The 11,967-nt window shown below is 39.3% G+C and overlaps 1 protein-coding gene across 1 annotated transcript; it reads left to right on the top strand.

Moving 5' to 3' along the window:
* Positions 1-2,723: 2,723 nt before the first annotated feature.
* On the top strand, positions 2,724-7,563 carry LOC118777883 (annexin A3-like). Its single transcript, XM_036529122.1, has 13 exons — positions 2,724-2,747; positions 2,907-2,954; positions 3,045-3,132; positions 4,022-4,116; positions 4,246-4,359; positions 4,747-4,837; positions 4,942-5,021; positions 5,155-5,211; positions 5,529-5,622; positions 5,705-5,800; positions 6,415-6,473; positions 6,694-6,816; positions 7,396-7,563. The coding sequence occupies exons 1-13, from the start codon at positions 2,733-2,735 to the stop codon at positions 7,459-7,461; spliced, it is 1,026 nt and encodes a 341-aa protein (XP_036385015.1). The 5' UTR covers positions 2,724-2,732; the 3' UTR covers positions 7,462-7,563.
* Positions 7,564-11,967: the final 4,404 nt, after the last annotated feature.

Below are 11,967 nucleotides of genomic sequence, written 5' to 3'. Positions count from 1 at the left end.
ATCCACAATAGCCTCTACCTACTGCTCTGTTTGTTAGTTCACTGCAGCAGTACAAATGTGAATGTTGGTGTGTTTCATGACAAAAATAAGATGTTCATGTAATTGATTTTGCACTTTAAAATGTACCGTGGATTGCATTTTGTTTACCAGTCCCTTTTGAGTACATTGAGTACATGAAATGCTTATGGGCTGTTTGTAGATTTTAACCACTCAGAGAGGATGGATATTAATTTAAGACTTTCAGATTTTAGTCATTGCTCTGTGTCCTGGTGTGTTAGTGTGCCTACAGTCTGCCAAAATAACTGAAATGACCCAAAGCCTTGCTGTTTTAGATGTCCCTTTGAGTTCAAGAAATGACAGTAATCAAATAAAAAACATATAATGCTGCTCCTGACACTTAACAACAGCTTTCTTTTATCATACAAAAAGTATTACTATACGACCCTCATGTCATACGTACGTATGTGTTAAACATTTGTTTCCTCTCATAATTTATTTGTTACCTTTGATATATAAGCTGTAAGTATTGTGGCACTTAGTGAAAAGCCAATGCTATATTCTTAATACTTTAAATCAGAAGTGCTTGAACTCCATGTCTCATTAGTACTAAGCCCTGAGCACTGAATAGTGTGCTGGCACAGTATTAGTTGCAGCTGAAGTGGTTTATCCACAATCAGCATTTTATTTTTGTAATTAACAGCAGGACATATGTGTCACTAAAATGAAGTGTTGGGAAATATATATTTTTGGTGCTATCGTTCATGCAAAATGCCATTGCTGTAAACACACTGCCTACTGAAACAGCTTTGTATTTATTAAAAAAACGAAAGTCAAACTTTGTAGCATCACATTATTTGCTGTTGAAAGATTTGTCTATTACTAAAAGACTCAGAATCCATGATGGTTCTCCATGTTCATAGTTTGGAATGTTTGCTAAGGGAGGCACCACTGTGTGAGTGACTGGCTGTGATACATAGAAGCTTCTGCACCTCCCCAAGGGTGTGGCCAAAGCTCACAGTATAACGACTACTTCCCTACTGCACCCCCTCTACTGAAGTGTAAGGCATGAGTCACGGTGGGAAAGCTGTAGCAGGTATCTCTGTAAGGTTTTAGTAATAAAGTAGTAACAACACTAAACTTTGTTCCAAGGTGGTCAAACAACAGCTTGTTCTGTAACTAGTAACAGCTAGTTCTGTACTATTCCTCCAATGTAGAGTAAAATTATGGTGCATTTTTATGTTCCATCCATTACTCTGTTAATTTCCTTGTCTAAACACAACTTTGGACTTGCTTATAGCCATTCTGATAGTGCCTCTGCCATTGACAGATATATGAGGGTGACTGCAGATAAGGTAGGCCTCCATGAGTCATTCACTGTCTGTCCACTGACTGAAATCCTCATACCAATTGAAGCCCTCAGAAATACTCCATTATCTATTCTATAAAAAGATCAAAAAGATCAACCTTGAAGTAAATCCCATAATGAGAATTACATGTTTCTGAGAAGCCTTTATTCTGAAAGTGAAGCTATCCTGAGTGACTCACCACAGTTCAGTCAAGCTTTCCATACTCCAGCAGGATGTGTAACCTGATACTATTATGGGCTCATGTCATCAACTGCCAGACAGCCTTAGGTTTCACCACTAGGGCCGAGGGCTTGTTGAAATGCATTCAGCAATCAATAAGGTTGAATTTAAAGCAAAATCATAAAATGTTTTCTTTTTTTCCCCCTCACTTTCTTATGTGAAGGCCCCCTTTACTTCTTCATCAATACTTCAAGCCACTGCTGTAATAATTAAATCTGAGTAATCTTAGGAATTTATATATAATGCATCATTCTGATACTTAAGCTTCACTCAGTTTATTGTTTGTTGCACAAACTAGTCATTTCACATTTGGTTTATTGTGAAATCACAAACATTTTGAAGAATATTTAAATTTACAAAACATCTACAATATATGCATATTTCATACTTGAAAGCAGTAAAATCACTTACTGTCATTAATGAAATATAATCTGAAACATCAATGCATACATTCCTTAAATGTATATATTTTTCTTTTCGATATATGGGCTCATGATACATATCATTTTGCAATACTTTTTCATAGTTTTCAAAAGGGGAGTATTCCTGCTCTGACATCATTTCCTCATGCGGAGTGTAGCAACCAGACTTCCACTGTTAAAGGTGTGGCGCACAGTAAGGCTCTACCGTATCGCTAACTTTACTGCTGGTAAGAACGGAAATTACATATTTTACACTAAAATTAGTCTTGTGAACTGTCTTTATTCGAAAGCGCGTTTTGTCTACAGTGCTTAATTGTCGGGCGGATTATCTGCTATTTGAAGACACTGAGGCTCAGACTTTGAGAGTTAGCTCAAGACTTGATCAAACTCGGGCAGGGGTATTTTGAGTTTATTTTTGTTATAAAAACAGCTAAACTGTATGACAGATTGACAGCTTTAATCAATTTGGTATGGTAACCATAGAACCATAATTACTGACTAATTTAATCGTTTGAAATTCTTACGTGCGGTACTGCTAAACGATAGAACGAAAAAATGAATGAATGAATGATAGATAGATAGATAGATAGATAGATAGATAGATAGATAGATAGACAGATAGATAGATAGATAGATAGATAGATAGATAGATAGATAGACATGTAATATTCTCTTCCTGTTTTTTTTCCAATTCTAGTTTTGTATCAGTGCCGTCGTAGTTGGAATGGCATCTGTATGGGTAAGCAAACAATAGCAAGATCCCAAATCCACGTAGTTTGGTGTGTACATGGTTATTACTGTAGCTAAAATTATACCTTCGCAGCAGGGCGCCCTTTCAGTTAAAGTTTCAGCTCCGTTTCCAGTCGCAGGGTGAAAGTGACATCTCTCTAAATTTCAGGATGACTTGGATCTCCTCCTTGACTCGCCATCCTCTGTAACAACAGCGGTAAGTTTAATGATGAAAGGCTACTGATGGGTTTCGCAGTCACGCCAGGTGGTGTTATATTCAGTGAACATTTGTGTTTCCGGCTTACAGACCACCGTTAGAGGGACCATCAAAGACAGCAGCGGCTTCAATGCGGGCGAAGATGCTACAGCTCTTCGGAAGGCTATTGAAGGAATTGGTACGTCTTCCTAGGAAGACCATGGGTATATAACCAGTACAGTCATACCGTATATAAGTAATATAGATGTCCTCCTAGTTATAAAAAATTTACATTGGAAATTCAAACGAAGAAGGTGTTATGAACTATTAAATGAATAGAACAGTCTATATAAGAAAGAGGCGTGTGCATCAGCTACACGTAAAATGTTTTTTTTTTTTTTTTGTAATTTTCTAATTTCATTGTCTCCACAATTGTTTTAAAAATGATTTTGTGTTCAGTTGGTAAATTAAAGAAAACACAGGGGCATATTGCAGGACCTATTTGGCAATACTGGACACATTTCATTTGGAATTGTGATTCTTTAGTGCAATGCCTAAATTTTTTATTGTAAGTGGCCATTGTACCGATTCCAGTACATTACAGTCCAATGGCATAGGTACCTATTTTTTGCAATTGTGTATGCACCGACATGTAGAGAATATATGATTAGCACATGTTAGAAACTTAGGGATTTTGTATGCTGAAAGTGTTTTTCTTTTTTGTTGAAATGTCAGCTTGATCTGATCAGCAGATCAGTTTTCTCAAGAGTATATGTACTGACTACATGATTTGTACATATGCAATGATAACAAAAATTGTTTTAGTGAAGCGTAAAGTGGTCCATGGGGATATTTGTTATGTAGCTTTATGAAGTTATATCTGAATTCTGTATGTTTAAATGAGATTGATGCTGAATTAGAATGAAAGATTAATGATGGTGAGGAATCAGGCCACAGAGCCATTGTGATTACATCTGCAGGAAAGACCTTAACTCTCAGGCCTGTATGAGTATGGGTGTGTGCTGCCAGCCTGTAACTTGGATGGGTGATAGCCCAAACTTTGGACTGTGATCATTTCTTTTTTTCAGGCACAACAGAGAAGACACTGATTGATGTTTTGGCCCAGAGAAGCAATGCTCAGCGCCAGCTTATCGCTAAAACATACCATGAAGCAACAGGCAGGGTAACACCATTCTCCTCTAACAGATGTGTGATGGATGGATTTTTTTTAGCAGTGTGTGTGTGTGTGTGTGTGTGTGTGTGTGTGTGTGTGTGTGTTAAAATGAAGCTAACCTCCTCGTTCTGCCTGCAGACCCTCATTGATGACCTTAAAGGGGACACCCACGGTGACTTTGAAGACCTGCTGGTGGCTCTGGTCACACCCCCAGTGCTCTATGACTGTCGTGAGGTTATTCGGGCCACAAAAGTAAGCAACAGAAGGAAATTAATGCTATAGTTGTGCAAACATGCCTAAGATGTTTTCATGAAGGACTCTGATATTGGCGTGGTGCAGTAATTAAAACTCAGGATTATGTTCAGTGTACTGGCTTGCTTCTTTGTCCACTACTTGGACTAGCATATGTAAGTGCTATTTTTATTTACTTTTTGCACAATGCTGTAAGTTCAGCACTGTCTGAAATGAATGAAAATAGTTGTGGAAGAAATGAAAACCTATAAGATTATCTTCATAACTCAAAACTCATAGCTCAAAGTTAAGGACGGGACAGTGAGCACAGCAGTAAGGACGAATGGAAGCTGGAGTGATAAATTTGATCTGACTGAACATGAAGGCGATTTCCTTTGTGTCTCGCAGGGAGCTGGGACAACAGACAGCACTCTAATAGAAATCTTTGCCTCAAGATCCAACAAACAAATAAAAGCTCTCGCTGAGGCATATTTAGCAGGTTTGCATGGTCACCTTTCCTTTAACACGATTATGACGCCACCAGCCATCCAGCAGAATGTTTGTTAATGCTGGGGTCCTGGATGTTTCGCTTTTTCCACACAGAAACGGGGAAGCAGCTGAGAGATGGGCTGAAGTCAGAAGTGTCAGGTGACTATGGCAAAGCTCTCCTCATCTTGGCTGAGGTAAGGACAGGACAACTTCGAGACATTGAAATAAATATCTACAATGAGAACACATTTCAGCTGTAGATTTGCTCAGCTGTAGCTGTGTCTTTCATGAGGACTTTTGTTGAACGGTTCTTTTTCCTCATGGAAGGGAGCGAGAGACGAGAGCACAAACGTCAACATGGCGAAGGCTAAAGAGGACGCAAAGGTAAAGCAAAACCATGCCCTTGGATCCACAGCCAGCCGACTCAACAGGCCCTGTGTCTGGCATCTCAGTTTTATACACACCACAGTCACCAGGTTTTAAACAGCGAGAATAACGGTAGCAGAGTTGTTTTGGCTTGTAGTACCGGATTTGATTTAGTTTTGTATGAATGTCCTGTAGGATGACTAGGATGTAGAGAAGTGCTCTCTCTTGTGTAGCACTGTTTTTGCCAGCATGCCATTTATGGCAGGTGTAAAAATGGCCCTTCTGTTTGCTCTGTGGTAGGTGTAAAATTCGTCCCTCTGTTTGCTTTGTGATAGGCTCTGTATGAGGCTGGCGAGAAGAAGTGGGGGACAGATGAAAGCAAGTTCATCAAAATTCTGTGCCGCAGAAGCGTACCCCAGCTGAGACAAAGTAAAGTATAAATCCTCCCTTTGATATTTTGGTCTTGCCAGCACAGTAGTTGACCTTCTTTCCTTTCCTTTCACTCCCACAGTGCTGGTAGAATACAAGAGCATCAGCGGCAAGACCCTGCAGCAGAGCATCGAGGGCGAGATGTCCGGGCTGCTGGAGGAGCTGTTGGTGGCCATCGGTATCACAGATGCATGAGATTATTATTACCATCAGCATTTATGGCTTATATGATTTACGTACTAAACAGTGCATTGAATAGAATTCCTGATAATATTGAAATGTGTTATAACAGAATACTGAAAGGGTTCATGGTCATGAGTTCTGACATAATCTAGCAATGAAGTATCAGGTTTGGATGGTTTGAGATGTTTTGTGATATTACTTCCTGCTGGTCACTCTTTGTTTCAAGGTCTCTCTATGTGTTGTTATCAAACAATGCATTTATTAACAGCAGTTAGCTGTAAATCTGTGAGGTTGATAATTTTGCAAAATACTTACATACATGCTTACACTCCTTTTTGTTTCTTAATTATATTAACTTCAATTTTTAACAACTGTGGTTTGCAGCACGCCTCCATAAAGCCCCAAAATGAAATCCCTACTGTTTATAACTACTTACCATTGACTACCTGCTCACTATCTGTTCACAAAGAGAGAAAAATAAATACCTTATCAGTAAGTAATCATTTATTTGTTACTTGTTTGATAACAGTACTAATGACCCTGAAGATAAAGAGTGGCCAAGCATATTTCCTTGAGTGCTTGGTAACTTTGAGATTTTTCTTCTTCCAGTTAAATGTGTCAAAAGTGTGCCGGCCTTCCTGGCTGAACGACTCTTCAAAAGCATGAAGGTACAATCTGTTATTACAGCAACATTCAACTACAGAGTGCTCTTTTCCAAAGATAGGCCTTCCTAGCTCCAGTGCTGAGTGATGTAATGATTCCCACCCCTGAGAGGAATGTCGCCTTTGCCGGGAACTGTAGGCAATGTGTTGCGTTCAGCGTTTTCCATGCAGACCAGGGCTGTGGCTCACAGATTGCTAATCCCCTCACATTACTGACCCCGCGCAGGGTACGGGAACGGATGAGGCCACCCTCAACAGGATAATGGTCAGCCGCTCTGAGATTGACATGCTGGACATCAGGACTGAATTCAAAAAGCTGTTTGGCCATTCACTCTATTCTTTCATTGAGGTGAGTGGCCCCGGCTTTAAGTCTGTTCACCCTGGAATGGTCCCAAAAAACAGGGAAGTCATTAAGGTACCATTCACTCAGTGTTTACAAAACCACTCTAAATAAATTTATGTAAGACCATTTTTCACTGAGGAGAGGTAACTATAGATTACAATAGAGTAAGTTGCTCAATGCTGCATGCAGCAGCATTTTTTAACAGGACACTGAACTCAGCATTATGCTGGATTAAAAATATCAGGATGCTGCAATGTCAGATGATCCTGTGTGAAGTATTACCCTCTATCTTGATCGATATCATTTATAACATTTTGGGTGTTTTTAAAGGGCACCTCTTTTTACTTACATGGAATTATATAATGTGTTCATGTAAAATGTTACAGCAAGATCTTACAGTCTGATGTAAATCTTATGAAACAACAAAGAGGTCTGGCCTCATTAAGACAAATGAAATAAGCTCATTAGGCCTCATAATCAGAGAAAAATAAGTGGCAAAGCCAAATTTTATATATGAAACCCAATCTTTGTGTCTCTGTATGATCTGCAAGTATTACTGAGATTTTGCTTCTCTTTGAATTGTAGTCAGAAACTTCTGGGGACTATCGCAAAACCCTGCTGAAGATCTGTGGAGGGGACGACGCTGCTTGAACCAGTCATTGTTATCTGTACACTAAGCCTTTCTAAATGAAAAACACAACTACTTTTTAATATTGTATTCAGATCATAATGTGACACATCATGAATGCTATACTCCTTGTGAAACCAAATAATTTAATTTAGTTGTTTTTAGTTTTAAACAAACTGATGCACTGTAGAGTATAACTTACAAATTGCTCTGGAAAAGGTTATTAATTTCAATTTGTTGTTATGAGACATACTATCTTTGATTAGTTGACTGGACTAATTTGATTATGATTTAAGTCAGTGGAAATTATAAGCCCTGATCAAAGAAATGAAGAAATTGATTGTTAATTCTTCAGTCCAGCAGGTGGCAGTAAAACCAAATATCACAAGAGCACCGACACCTTCAGAAAATGAATTCTATTGAAGGAAATTAAGATTGTATAGAGGTAAAGAATTTCTAAAGATACAGTGCTTTTGAAGAAGTTTGAAGAAGACAATTTTCATATGAATGTATTGCAATTGCTCTGAGAGAGATTTTTTTTTTTTATCATTTTCTATCTCTTATTATTGAGCAGAATACAATGGCATATGAAGTCAGTGCCATAAGGAAGTCGTAATAAAATATTTTCTTTTGTAGTCAAAGGTTTCTCTCTGGTATTTTTTTAAAGGGAAACAGTAACCACTTAACATTTCAGTTTTCAGTTTTTCAGTTAGGGTATATTAACATTTTTAGCATGTCGTAGCTTAACTCTGCACTCTGGAAAACAGACATTCAAATGACAACAGTCATTTGAATGTCAGTATACTGTAACAAGTCATTAGGTTAAAAGGCTTACATGTTGCTATAGTATATGTTACAATACCAATGCCTTCAACTATCCCAGCTTAGCATTTTTTAGATAAAATGGTAGTAACTATTTGAGATGTGAACATCTGCATCTCAGTCGAAGCAATCACTGTCATGACCATACATGTGTATAGATGAGGTCACAAATATTACTGGTGTTGAGGAGAAATAATCTCTGTGCACTGTCATATTCTCAATATTGTGGCAAAATCCAGGAACTGACATCATAATCAAAGGGGAACAGTCTCTAACGCTATCATGCTACTATTCAGTATTCTGCTGGATTTGTATGGCTTATTCCACACTCTTTCATCATCTGAGTGTAATCTCATAGAGGATGTAAATCTCTCAGTGTGGCTTTATCTCACTTACTTACTTGTGATTCTGCTGGAACACTGGGACCGGTTTGCTTCCTGTGGTCTGTGATGCTCGGCTGCGTCCTCTCTCTGTGTTCTGTCCATCATGATTAAAGGTCATCTGCAGTAACAGAGGATCAAAGAAAGCAAGTGGGGTTTTGCTCACATCTGCCATTACCTGAAGTATCACCTTTAGTAGTGTTCACTAATAGAGAATATAACAGCACTTTTTAATAGCATTTATGTGAGGTGAATGAAACACATTCTATGGCATCCTATGGAGTTTGATTTTCACCTGCCAGGAAATGCCTTACAGGTATTCACTGATTTCCCAAAAGCTGGTGGCAGACAGACAGATGTAAAGAGGCTGTTGCAACACTGAAACAAGGCCTCCTCAACAACAGCAATAGCATTTTCCCATTAAGTGGCTGCAGCAGCCTGCTCTCTCACTTACTGTACGGATGAATATGGTACACCCCTACAAACCTCTAATAAGAACACAGGCCACCAGGAAATTCCCACCACTCTGTAAACAATGTGTATGCCATTACTTAGTTCTGGAACAAATAATGCATTCACACACGCTCATCCTTAATTTTATGTGCAGGGAGCTTCAACCTGCACTTGGAGACAGGGACAGCTTGTTTTTGAAAAAGGTTCTGCAATAAATTGAAGCGACTTTATTGGACAGCAGAACGAGGAGCTAGACACGTTTGTTTACTTGTCCTGTTCCACACGTACAAAGGAGAAGCTGTTCTTTGATGGGGTGACATTCAATGTCTGTCTCTGTAACCAGCAAGGAAGTCACACGGCACCGGAACCTGGCTTCTTATTCCACTTTGAATGATGTCTGCTTTAGCTTATACAACATGTAATTTATCATGCCTGACAAATGACATTTTTTAATCGCTTATGTGGCCAAGGTTTTTTTTTTTTTTTTACAGCTTTCCAGAGGTGCAGGTAGCTCTGTTGTGTTGCTAGGGAATACAGCAGAGAACACGAAAGGAAAACAACCGCATCTGATCCCACTGGGATCAAAGATAGGGCACTCTGGAAAACATCAACAGGTACTGCTTTAATGTAGCTGTTGCCACTAGTCTTCCCATGTGCCTCTTTGTGCTAATAAATCTGAAAAAATAATGTAAAGCCAAATTGTTTAAGGTAAGTTACGTCAATGTTCAAAAATATTTTTCTCCATTAGCATGGAAGCAGTCGCTCAGAGTATTTGGAAGGCTGAAAACTGCTTTTGGATTATTGTGTATATGTCATGAAGCATATGAGAATGTTTAAAATTCATTTCAAAGCAACATCCTTTTGTCAGGCTTGAGAAGGCTTTTATCAGGTTTGAGAAAGTGTGTCACAGTGCCTCATAACATTGGACTAATGACAAAGTTCAGTTTCTCATTAAGCATGCGCTCTCATCTCTTGCCTACTTCTGCAGTCTCCTCTGTGGGTTAAGCTACCCTGACCCCAGCTTTTAAGAACAGTGGTTCTGTTTTACTTTCAAGCCATATATCACCTCCTACAGTGCAGCTTCCTCAGCATTAAACCTTTATCCTGTTCATCTCTAAAGGTTTACTCCATCTGGAACACTTTAAAATGAAAATCTCAAATATAGATCTTCACATATAAGTGGCAGAAATATTTTTGAGGATCCTAAAATCTGTTTCATCATTACATCTCTTCTTTATAAATCAGCACAATTTTAGAGTTCCTGTAGTAGCTTCCACAGAATTTCAGAAGAAAAAAAAACTTATACGTTCTTCTCGAGGTAAAATGGTAATTCTATAACCCGTATAACTTCAGCCCTCAGGAACCTGAACTGTTCATCCATGCTGTAAAGCAGGAATTTTTAAGATTATTATGAGTAATTTAAGAAGCCAACCAAACAACAGGTGGCAGAGTGCCTCACAAAAATTAACAGCCAACGGGTTACAGGTGGTAGGAATGGAGACAAATTATTTTGGAGAGAAGCTCAATTAAACTGAACACAACCCTTCATTTCTGAGATAGGCTCTGTAGTGTCGCTGCATAGATACCCAGTAATATGCCTTAAAGAAGCGTGATGATGCATTTTAAAGGTGTTCACAGTGTTGGACCTGAGGCCCCATTCGATTCTCAGAAAACAGTCAACCTTCAAAACTGCAGAATTCAGATCTTGAGTGGAGTGAAATTAGCATACACAGATATCAAGCAGTGGGATTGGAAACACTTATGCCAATAATGTCTCCACTTCATTGATCTCAACTGCTGATTGTCTTTACCATTTACTCTCAATACTAAATATATTTATCAATAAAAACTGATAGATTAAAGGACACATTTCACAAAGACCCGCACAGGACGTGAATTCGTTACACTTTTACTCACAGAAGGAATCACCTTCAAAATTTAGTAAGCGTAATGACAGGCGGGTTCCAGGTTTCCGTTTTAAGGTGAAGGCGAATTGATTGCAAGTTGGTCGTAATGGCATCAGAGACATCTTAATTTTGGTATGTTTTATGGAAGAAGCATCTTACTTTTCGTGTGTTTTGGAAGAAGCACCACCAGCATTATGAACCTGCCGCACTGGCATTCACTGGCAAGCAAAGTCAGCGCAGTACCGACCTCTTGCAGCCATCCCTTTCTCAGACGAACTGACTATCAATCGACTGGGAGCGCTGTCTGAGAGTGAACCTCTTAAGGGGGGGTGGGTTGTCATGCGAGCCGAGCATACGGAACATCAACAATCCCACTGCTCCTCTGCTGTGCCGGAGTCGGAGGGGTTACTAGAGGGAGGAGCGTATGAAGCTGTGATGTGCGACGTGATTCCCCGATTAAACTCATACAAATTTGTTCAGGGGAGAAAGGCGGGAAGGGAACATGATATTAACGATGTCCGATGCACTAACAGTGGCACTTGGTGGGCGTTTAAACTGACAGCGTCATTCACAAAGCTTGGAGCGTGGAGGCGAGGACACGTTTCCTTAATATGACATTGAGTTAGGTGGGGATCTAGCTATCTCACTTGTCTGATATCTCAGTTGTGACTGTGTAGGCATATTGCGAGCAAAGCATATACCATTATATTACACAGGCGCCTATTTTCACGGTTTTGTTGCTACTAGTTAACTGCCTACGTTTTCTGCTATTATCAAGGAATGGAAATACGGCCATCTAGATAACTGGCCATGGTAGCTGAAGGCAGTTGACTCTGGAAGATATCACGGAGAACTGACACCGGTTTAGCAACGTCGTCACTTGTCAGATAGCTATCTGGCCTGCCCCTCGATCTGGTTAGTTACATGTGGACTCATTGCATTAGCCATCCTGTGACTGTGTACCATG

The sequence above is a fragment of the Megalops cyprinoides genome, chromosome 5, assembly GCF_013368585.1.
Source record: "Megalops cyprinoides isolate fMegCyp1 chromosome 5, fMegCyp1.pri, whole genome shotgun sequence".
Classification (NCBI taxonomy): domain Eukaryota; kingdom Metazoa; phylum Chordata; class Actinopteri; order Elopiformes; family Megalopidae; genus Megalops; species Megalops cyprinoides.
This window is presented reverse-complemented; position numbering and strand designations above follow the sequence as displayed.

Bases quoted from the DNA above. Each gene is read 5' to 3' on its own strand.
- LOC118777883 (XM_036529122.1), top strand. The intron at 4,360-4,746 runs GTAAGCAACAGA...TGTGTCTCGCAG, and splicing joins AGGTTATTCGGGCCACAAAA to GGAGCTGGGACAACAGACAG. The intron at 5,212-5,528 runs GTAAAGCAAAAC...GCTTTGTGATAG, and splicing joins AGGCTAAAGAGGACGCAAAG to GCTCTGTATGAGGCTGGCGA.